This window comes from Manihot esculenta, chromosome 1, assembly GCF_001659605.2.
Source record: "Manihot esculenta cultivar AM560-2 chromosome 1, M.esculenta_v8, whole genome shotgun sequence".
Classification (NCBI taxonomy): Eukaryota; Viridiplantae; Streptophyta; class Magnoliopsida; order Malpighiales; family Euphorbiaceae; genus Manihot; species Manihot esculenta.
In genome coordinates this window covers 29,244,412-29,255,793 of record NC_035161.2, presented here as the reverse complement: position 1 = coordinate 29,255,793, position 11,382 = coordinate 29,244,412, and the positions used below count along the sequence as shown (strand labels likewise).

General features: G+C 30.3%; 1 protein-coding gene across 1 annotated transcript; it reads right to left on the bottom strand.

Moving 5' to 3' along the window:
• Nucleotides 1-3,938: 3,938 nt before the first annotated feature.
• Nucleotides 3,939-4,897, bottom strand: LOC110601823 (mini zinc finger protein 2). Its single transcript, XM_021739160.1, has one exon. It carries the CDS (start codon nt 4,761-4,763, stop codon nt 4,473-4,475), a length of 291 nt encoding a protein of 96 aa, XP_021594852.1. The 5' UTR covers nt 4,764-4,897; the 3' UTR covers nt 3,939-4,472.
• Between the last annotated feature and the right edge of the window lie 6,485 nt (nt 4,898-11,382).

Genomic DNA, 11,382 nt, shown 5'->3' with positions numbered 1-11,382 from the left:
TTTTGGGTTTACTTCCATTTCCATGTTTAGCTTTATTCTGCCTTTTCTGTGGCATGATTTGTTTTGTTTCCTTCGACTTTAGTGTCAGTAGGTGTCATCCATCGAAAGTTTCAAACTGATCGGTTTTAATTAACCTTCATTAATCTTTCTTCTGGGTTTAAATTTCTGAATCTAATGTCTCTTCACAGAAGGCAAGGGAGACATACAGAGAGAGAGAGAGGGGGGGGGGGGGGGGGGGGGAAATATTCTTACTATCTTGTGTCCGAGAGAAAGAAGCAAAAAGTGGTGTCGCATAGATTAGGAGGGTTACACATTATTCTAACATATCTCATTAGCTTTTAGACAATAGTTTAGGATTTTGGAAAGATAGAATAATTCTGGTTATACGTGTTTAGTTTAATTTAATCAGAACTGTATGATTGCATGACCTTTTTCAATGTTCAGCAATTATTATATTTTAATTGGAGATAGAATGATTTCGGTTATATATGTTAATTTAATTAATTTAATCAGAAAGGATAACCCTTTTCAATCATCAGCCATTTCTAGTTTTTGTATGTTTGTTATCTATTTATAGTAATTTTGGCTTCTGCTAAAGAAACATATTCTTCAGTGGAAGTAACTAAAAAAGTGCATGGAGGGCTTCTTGCCCTCTTCTGTTGCTTTAGCTTTAGTGGATTTGGATTTCGTGGCTATGATATTTAATGCTAAGTGGGGAAAAGTCCTAATATTTAAGTTAATCCCAAAGTATGAATAATCTAATCTCTGGTCGGTGAAGTAGCTTATTTGAATTTTTGAGAAATTAGGTTTGAATTTTATATTAAATATGATTATTTATATAAAATTACTATTTTCAAAAAAAGTTAAATTTTATTAATAGCTTTCTGTATAAAAATATATGATTATGGCCTACAGCCCATTCCATCTCCCATTGAGTAACCTATACCCTATGGTATGGACCAACTCCTGCCCCATAATATTCCCTTATGTGTGCTCTTCGGAAAAGCTACTAAGTAAATGGGCGACTTACGCTTTACTTTTCTTTTTCCTGGAATTTATTGGTAACAAATTCTCACCTTTATTTCTTCTTATATATAATTCAAAAACGGTAATTAATTATTTAATAATATCAATATATTTGAATTATTTAAAAATAAATTAAAATGATATTGTAATTTTAATCTATAAATATTTTAAGACATTTATATACTAATTTGAATACAGGAGGAACATTCCTTGGTTTTAATTCCAAAATATACTTAACTCATTGCATAAAACTTGTTTACTTGTGTAAATCATGGGTGAGAATCATGTGTCCACCACGTGCCTCTGTCTGAATGCAGGTATCAAACTTCAATACTACTTTCCTTTGTTTTTCACACATTTGACATTGAAATTGTTTCTGACATCCCTTCTGCTTTCATATGAGTTTGCAAGTCGATTTGCCCTAATAATTTTTCTTTTCTTTTCTTTTTTTTAAAAAAAGAGATTTTTATGGTGTTTTAAGTGTTTTGCAATTGTAGGGAAGCAAAGATGCTCCTCATTCTCATGGGAAAGCCACTTGAAAAATAAGACAAGAAAATAAAGTGTTAAAGCTTTAAAGGGTCTTACAATGCTGGAAAAAAATTCAAAGAAAAGGAAAGGAGCATGTAATGTAATAAACACAAGTTAAATGGAGGACCACACAAAATTATTTGGAGCATAAAGATTATTGCTCTTCACAACGTGGTCCAAACAATTATCAACCCATATGCTCTCTTTTAATCTTCTTCTTTCATATTCTCTCTTTTTTTTTTTATTTTTTTTTATTAGGCTTACATCCACTAAACTTGTTTGTTTGTGGACAAATTGATCATATTCTACCCTCCATTTGTTTGCAAATTTCAACTTCCCTCAATACTAATCCAGCCTTTTTCTATATCCCCCACTTTTTTTTTTTTTATTTAACATTTTTGTATTGGGAAAATTTATAAATTTAAATAAGGGCAAAGCGATTTTATATTATATATATGAATTTATGTACACCCGATTTGATTTGAGTAATTTTTTTTTTCTTCTTAGAAATGCAACACTCGCTCGTTTGCAACTGCTGTCGAAAGTACATGCTTTTAAGTCTTTTTAATATTTCAAAACCTTAAAAATGTATCTTAAAATGTTTTACACATTTGGAAAAGACATATATATATAAAAAAAATAACTAAATCGTTCTGCCTTTTTACATTAAAGCTGTGAACCAAAATTCTGACAGCCTAATCGAGATCTTTAGCATCTTCAATCATGCCTTTGAAACGTCTTGATTTCATTTAAACAATACTCTGATCAAATTAATTTATTGAACACACAAATAATTTGCAGTGAAACTAAAATCTATTCTTGCTTGCTTAATAAGTGAATCGCCCTCCTCCATCTCAAAAGACATAATCTTAACTATACCTAATATTGAAACAATCGTTTAGACATTTCAAATTGCTTTCTGAAAATTTTTTAATTTATATATATATTGTAAATGCAAATATGCATGTGTATGGTGTTTGAAGCCATGCAAGTTGGCAACCTTTTGTCTTCCTCTTCTCAAGATGTTCATCTAGAAAATTGAAGCCCAAGAAGAGATAGCCCATTATTCTAAATCTGCATGTATTTGGAGTTTTATTAAATTCTACTTTCCAGATTATAAATTATTATATGACTATAAATTTAAATGATCGTTTTTTGTTGAAATCTATAATATCTGTATCAATTTAAATTTAATTTACGCATGAATTGTAATTTTATAGTATAATTGCTATTTCAATTGATTAAAAATGGGTTAGCAAGGATTGGAAATCACATTAATGAGAATTGGTGACTAAGTTCAAGAAAAGTAATGAAATTAGCGATGAAATTCAAGAAAGGTGATGATAACTAGTGGAGGATTTAGCAATTAAACTTCTTATGGATGATGTAAATGAATCAATGATCAACACATTTTCCATTTTAATAATAATCAATGATCCCAATTGTAGGCCTGACCAAACCAATATTTTCTGGGAAAACTGCCACCATTTGGTCCCAATATCTTCATAGAAGTGTTGAGATTTGAAATTGACATCCTCCCATTTCAAAACATATACCTAAATTTTTTATCTCCTCCATGCTCTGCAGGACTAACCAACTTCAGCACTTGCTTACACATCTCACGATGAAAAAAAAAAATCTACCCAAATGTTTTTTCTTTTTTCTTTTTGGGAAAAAATCAAGAAAATTGAGAATTAATTTGCATTCAAATGGCAAGTATGTAATACAATCCACCTAAATGCTTGTTAAATGTAAGACTCTGAGATTATTAAGTATTGGATATGTTCTAAGGTAATTAACACAAAGCTGTGATTAATACATTCTATAAAGTTTGGTGATCGTGCAGCAAGTTGCTCTTTAATTTGGATTTTCTTTCACATTCTTTATTCCCCTGGATTTTCAACAAATTAATGAATTTTATTGACCATCCAAAATAAATTAATTAAAGCTAATTTTGTTAATTAATTTTGCTAAGCAAAAATTTTCATCATAACAACCAACATGATTAGATATGTGGGCCTTGTGATCTTAAACACAAAGTTATCTTATACCACACAGATATGACTGCCTCATTTGGAAAATATTCCATAGATTTTTTCTCTGAGCTTCAAAAGATAATATTGCAAAATGGTTTATGAACTTACATCAGGAACCAAGGGCTTCTGTCAGTTATAATTATTTGGCTGCAAGGAGTTTATTTTAACCCTATTTCTTATAGAATACAAGCTTTTAAATTCTTCCTTACTGCTTCAGTTATAGTGCTGAAATGCATATTTGGTTAAGTTAATTAAATCAAAATTATAAACGGTGATCTGAAATGGAGATTTTGCTCACTCAACAAGCAATAATGTAATAAAAATTAAGTGAAAAACTGACCCAATAATATTAATTCTCACCACATATATATAACTGGAAAAAGAAGAAAATATACTAAAAATTACATGAAAGAAAAATTAAATATGTATATATTTCACACCTTCACACACCAATTTTACAAAAATCACACATGAGAAACCATTATTTTTCACCATCAAATTCCCAATCATTCTAGCTATAACTTTGGTGAAATCATGATTGGAAAACATGATATCTCCTGAACTATGAACCTTTGGTATTCACTCCAGTCTTGTGAATCCTAATATAGAGCTAATTAATTCCTTCATCTTATTGTAATACAATATGTTCTTCTTTGTTCATAATAACACATCACACTCTTCAATCTTCTCCTTTTCCTTCTTCGGCATCTAAGTACGACGGAGAAGTTTTTGTCAACTCCATAAACCCTAGAAACTACCACAGCGATGGCAACAAAAACGAAATTCTCAAACCCAAGCACGAACATTAGAAGTCGATATATAAAAGCAACCTCCTCACTCAAGAGTAGCTGTATAAGAGAGAGAGAGGAAGAGAGAACTGAATTAATTCCCATTTGAAGAAGGGGAAGAACAATCGCAGGCTACCTCAGTCTCCAGTTCTCTTCTGTGGAAGTTCCTGTGGCAGCCACAAGCAGCACAAGTAAGTGCAGCATCTGTGCCTTCCTCTCCACTAGCCATGAACTCTCTGCATCCATCAACAGCATAACCTCCAATTTCAGCAGCATGATTCTTTTGGCACTCTCCATATCTAACACTCCTAACAGTGAAAGATGAAGAAGAAGACCGTCTTGAAGAAGATTCTTCTCTTCTTACTACCACTTGCCGCTTCCTCATTTTGTAAGTCTCTAATCTCTTCTTGTTTCTTCGAATTCTTGAAAGGGTATGCAATAATTGCTGAATTTGTTCTCTGTGGTCGATCAAAACCTAGCAAAAACGACAAGACGAATTATAAGGCTGAATGTGCAAGAACTAGCTTTTAGATTCTTAGTACAAGCCCTAACCCTAAAGGGTATATTTATAGCTTATAATGTAGTATAAAATTGTTACCGTGATATTATTAAAATAATATTTTAATAATTTAATATTATTATAAAAAAATTCAATTTTTCACTTTATATAATAATATATTTTAATAAATAATTTATTTTATGTTTAATAAAAGGGAGATTTATAATTTAATCCTTGGATATTGCTATTATTAACAAGTCAGTCCCTGTATTTTTAGAAACCTATTAAAACGTCCTTATGTTTTCTTTTCGTCAACGAAATAGTCCTTCCATCTATTTTGCCGTTAAAAATATAGTAAAAGACCAAATTACCCCCTTCTTTTCCTCCTCCTCCTCCTCCTCCTCATTCCTTTTCTTCTTCATCAATTCTTCCTCTTTCTTCTGCTTCTTCTTCTGCTTCTGCTTCTACTTCTTTTGCTTCTTCTTCTGCTTCTTCTGCTTCTGCTTCTTCTTCTTCTTCTTCAGCTTCTTCTTCTTCTTCTTCTTCTTCTTCTTCTTCTCCTTCTTCTTCTTCTTCTTCTTCTCCTCCTTCTTCTTCTTCTTCTTTTTCTTCTTTTTCTTCTTTTTCTTCTTCTTCTTCTCTTTCATCATCTTCTTTTTCTTCTCCTTCATCATCATCATCATCTTCTTCCTTTTTGAGGAGGAGGAGGAGGAGGAGGAGGAGGAGGAGGGACTATTTTGACAGAAAGAAACGATAAGGACATTTTAATAGATGTGAGAAAAGATAGGGACTATTTCGTTGACAAAAAGAAACGATAAGGACGTTTTAATAGATATGAAAAAAGATAATGATGCTTTAATAGATTTGTGAAAATATAGGGAGGGACGATTTCGTTGACGGAAAAAAATGATAAGGACGTTTTAATAGATATGAGAAAAGATAGGGACTATTTTATTGACGGAAAGAAACGATAAGAATGTTTTAATAGATATGAAAAAAGATAAAAATGTTTTAATAGATATAAAAAAAGATAAAAATGTTTTAATAGATTTTTGAAAATGTAGGGACTGACTTGTTAATAATAGCAATATCGAAGACTAAATAAGGGGTTTTATTTGAGGGTAAAATTGAATTTTAAAAATTTTCTCTCCTCATTTATCTAATTTTAATGGAAAAGAGGATGGAATGACTATTTCGTTGACGGAAAGAAAACATAAGGACGTTTTAATAGATTTCTAAAAATACAGAGACTGACTTATTAATAATGGCAATACCCAAGGACTAAATTGTAAATCTCTTTTAATAAAATTATAATTTTAATTGTATTTTTTTTCATTCTAAAAGTATGATGTCTTAATAAAATGAATATAAAAAATTTTAAATCGTTACTATTAATTTATGACAATAATTTAAATATATAAAATAATAACAGTTAATTATATAGGGTTAATTATATAGGTTGCTATTAGCATTTGCTAATAAGTATATTATTTGAGATAATAAATATACTTTTTTTTTATACCAGTGAACCCTAGAATAGTAGTTGAAGTGATGAGCCAACTGCCAATACAACCAATTAATAAAATTGAGTCTAATTGAAAAAAATTAAAAAAAATAAACTTTTGCAAAGCAAAGGTGAAACCCAAAACCAAAAAGATGAGAAAGCATTACTTTTCATCAGAGATTGTGATTGATTTAAAATATAATAAACCAGCTAAGCTCCTTTTAAACCTAATGTGTATATGCTTACTTTTCATCTTACAATTATTTAAGAAATATTGTTGACCACAAAAAAAAACTCAACAATTGTGAATAATAACTTGTTAATTTATTTTAAAAATAAAAAAAATAAAGATTCTACAATGCTGCTGATGATAAAAGGCAGTTTGTGGGGTGCACTGATACGATGCCAACAACATTTGTCTAACTTGACCTAATATTACATGTGTTGGTTCTGTCTTTGTGTACCACAAATTCTATAAGTGTTTCCTTCTCTTTGTTTCCTTTATATTGCTTTTTGTTTGGTTAGTTTCGGAGTTTTTAGCAAAATAATAATAATTAGTTGCTTGCTAATTAACTTTCCTTTCTTTTTCCTCTATTTTTCTCTTAAAAATATGAGATCGTCTCTTTCTATCTCTCTTAAAAGATTATGGACATATATATTAAAAAAATTATAAAATAAAAATCCAATTTTGTCCAGATTGATTGCAATGTTTTTTTTTTTCAACAAATATGAGTTCTTAAAAGTTAAAAAAGAAAAAGATAAAGTATAGCAACGGCCTCAAACTAAAGTTAAGAGTTAAGAAAGTTTTCTGAGACAAAATAAGAGGGAGAGGAAATGGAATCCTTAGCTATCCTCAATTATACAATTTGATTTAATACATTGTGGTTCTAATTAATTGAATTTAGGACATGTTTTTAAAAGCACAAGGCAAATTAAAAAAGAAAAATCATAAATAACCCCTGGAAAATATTGTTAATCCCACTTGAAACGAATAAAAGAGGTTAAGACTTTACTGCTGGATGTTGGCTCTCAAGGTTGTCTAAAGCCGGGGAGCTGTGGCTTTGTTCCTCCGTAGAAGTTTTCATAGATCTGTTGTTCGACCTAAGTTGATGGTTATGGGTTTACTGTTTGTCTTTTAAGCCTTGTGGAAGGATGCAAGATTGCCGTAAATAAGGATATCTCAAGGGTCCCTAGCTAACCAATTTCCTCTGCTCTGCGACGCTTTAAGGCCAAGGTTGCCATTGATTAGCTCTGTCATCTGTTCCTTCTACAACCACAAAGCAGAGTCTCTCTTAGTTAATGGCTTCAACCTAGTTAATGGCTTCAACCAATTTCCTATGCTTTAGTGTGCTTGACTAGGAGCTTGTTTTCGATTTATGCATTATAATAAAAATAATTATTAAATCACGTAATTTTAAAATATTTTTAAATTTTGTATATCAAACAGATGTGTTCGGTAATATGACTGCCGAAAAAAAACAGTTCGTAGTGTCAAACTGCGATGTGGCTCCGTTGTTCGATAACAACAATGAGACTATATGCCACGGGAGCAGTTGATGTGGTGTGTGCATGGACATGTTTGGCTACTATGCATGCTAAGTCCTATGCATGCAAGTCACAGGCGAGTCACATGTCTCTGCAGTGAGATTGTTCGAGTTCGAACATGTTCATATGGTCCATGCATGCAACCCATACATACATGCAAGTTGGATGAAATATTTTAAGATTTTAAATTATTATATTTTTTTAAAAAAATTAAATTTTATTAACTTTTTAATTATATTTCTTTTAAACATGTTAAATTTTATTAAATATTATAAAATATTTAATAAGACTAAAATATTAAATAAAATTAATACTAATCAATTTATATAATATAAAAAATAAAATAATTAATAATTTTGAATTAATTAAAAAAATTAATAAGATGGATGAAATATTTTAGGATTTTAATTTATTATATTTTTAAAAAAATATTAAATTTTATTAACTTTTTAATTATATTTATTTTAAAAATATTAAAAAAAATTAAAAAAAACTTAAATATAAAATAATATTAATACTCATCTTTTATATATTATTATATTTTTTTAATTAATTTAAAATTATTAATTATTTTATTTTTTTATATTATAATAATATATAAAACTATGAGTATTAATATTATTTTATGTTTAAGATTTTTTAATTTTTTTTAATATTTAATAAAATTTAATATTTTTATAATAAATATAATAAAAAATTAATAAAATTTAATATTTTTTAAAAAATATAATAATTTAAAATCTTAAAATATTTTATCCATGTTGCATGCATGGATCACCTATACATGCATGGGTAACATATTCGACATTCAAAGTGCCGAATATGTCCAATCTCACTACAGAGATCTGTGTGACTTGCATGGTATAGTGGACATGTTCGATACTCAAAGTGCCGAACATGTACATGCACACACCATGTGAGCGGTTTGAACTGCTCCCGTGGTATGTGGTCTCGTTGTTTAATACCAATATGCCATAAGTATTAAACAATGGAGCCATACATAGTGTCGAACTGCACTTTATTCGACACCTATATGTCAAACAAATATATTTGGCAGTATGCGTTTGGCACACATAATTTAAAAATATTTTTAAATTCTGTATAATTTAATAATTATTTTCGTTATAATCCGTGAATAGTGAAAAAGCTCCTTGACTGCAGAAAGCAGAGTCTCTCTTAGTTAATGGCTTCATTCTTGATGGGAGTGGCGACAAGTATACGGCGAAGCTGCGAAGTTTCCTTTCTCTATAATTAGGTTTAGGGTTTATGGGACTGTAGGCTAGAGTTCCTTCTTCCTTAGTCCTTGAGCTTCGCCTTCTGTTACTAATAAAAGTTTTATTTTATATTTAATAAAATCATAATTTTAATTTAACTTTTTATTTATTATTAATAAATAAATAAATCACCTCCTTATACTCCACCACTAAAATAATAGATGCAACGAATTAAATCGTTGCTATTAATCTATCGCTATAATTAAAAGATATTGACTAATAATTTATAATCATTACGTTAAATTTATTTTCATAATTATGACAGTGTGAATTTTACACTTTTGTAATATTTTTCAGAGTAACGATATTCGCTGCCTTTAAAATTATATATATATATATATATATATATATTAGATTGACTAATAGGATCGATCCAGCATTCCTCAATCCTCTGCTTTAATAAAAGCTAGCCACGTGTGTATTAAAAAAAATTATTAACGCGGTTCAAAGTGTTAAAATTTCACATTAAAAATATGATAGGAAAAAGATAAAAAAACTTAATAGTATTTTGAAATCCCTAATCTTAATACCTAGCTAATTAAATTATAAGGTTAGGCTTGTGTTTCTAATAGTTTCAAGCTGTGGTTTTCTTGTTAAGTGGGATCATTATGTTACTTGAATGGATTGGTAATTAATATCAATTTTATATTTGAATTTATGAGTACAAATTTAAAAGAAGAGAAGTGAAGAAGGAAGGGGGAAGAGGAATTCCTTTCCATCTTATTTCTGATTCTTTTACTAATACTACGTGTAAAAATGGGAAGGGAAATATAATAGGATAGGAAATGATAAAATTGCCGAAACTATCTTAGTAATTTAGTGTTATAGGAGAAAATAGAGAAGTCGTGCTCATGTGCCGTTGGGCCACTTCGCCTTCAGCGAAGGTCACCTTCCGTGAATTTCTTTGTTATGGTTTGTATTTTGTTTTGAGTTAGAATTTTTTATAGTTTTGGATTGGTTTAGGTTTTTTTTTTATAATTTTTATTGGAGTTTAGTTGAAGTATTGCTAAAACCGATAATAAAGAGTTAGTATAAATATTTCGCGTCACGATATATAATGAAATCTCTATAAACAAACTCTTTCCAATAGTTGTAGGTGTTCATGTCATTGAGACTTCGCTTTTATTCTATATTCTTCTTGATATTTTTTTTAACCTCCTGTTCACTGGAAATTGCTATTTGATGAGTTCATGACTACTTTTTCTCTAATTTTATCAACATTGTCCTTTTGCTTTGTTTGAGAGTTTCGCATATTTTGTTGATTTTTTTTTATTTTATTTTCAATCAGAACGGTAATTGTGTTAATTGAGGTGGAGTTGCTTTGCCTTTTCTGGTACATTTCATCGCTGAATTAGCTGGTGGAGCTCGTGATTGGTTTCCGATTGATGGGCATTGATGGTAGCGGTGAAATGGATGCATGGTTTTCGTCCCTGGTTTACGGTTGGTTTTCGGGTTGAATTTTTAGAGATGGTGCTGTGGATTGAGTTTTTTAGGCTATTTTTTTGCCCTACTCACTCATATGGGTTTTCCAAGACTGGATGAATTCAATTGGAAAGGAGATAGGATAGTGAGCGTGTGGACTCTTTTTTTTTTTTTTGAAAAGGAGGAATAGAGCCCTTTAATTTATTATACGATCATGAAAAACATTTATACAGTCAGCATTCAAGAGGAGTTTAATACTAGATGAAGGCAAATCAATAAGACTCATACCAAAAACTCCACTATGCGCACTATTCGCAAGATAATCCGCTACCATATTAGCTTCCCTATATATTTGCACGACCTTAACCTCCCATTCCCACCGGATAAGAGCTCTGCAATTAATAACTAAAGACTGCAGTCTATAAACACCACTGCCTTGACCTTGAAGAAGTTGAACAGCAACTTGAGAATCAGTTTGGATAACAATTTTCTGCCATCCCCTACTCCAATCCACATTCAAAGCATGATATATGACCCATAATTCTGCCTCAACCACACCACAAACTCCCAACACACAACGAAAACCAAGTAGCCATTTACCAAAACTGTCTCGAAAAGAACCCGCACAAGTTGCAGCTCCTGAATTTTGACGCACACTACCATCTGTGTTGATTGTAATCCACCCCATAGCTGCTGGTGTCCAGGCCACTCTAATCACTTGACATTGACGTTGAATAGAAGAAGGAAAATAACCATTCCA

Excerpts from the sequence above, each read along its gene's own strand:
- LOC110601823 (XM_021739160.1), bottom strand. The coding sequence starts at position 4,763 with ATGAGGAAGCGGCAAGTGGTAGTAAGAAGAGAAGAATCTTCTTCAAGA.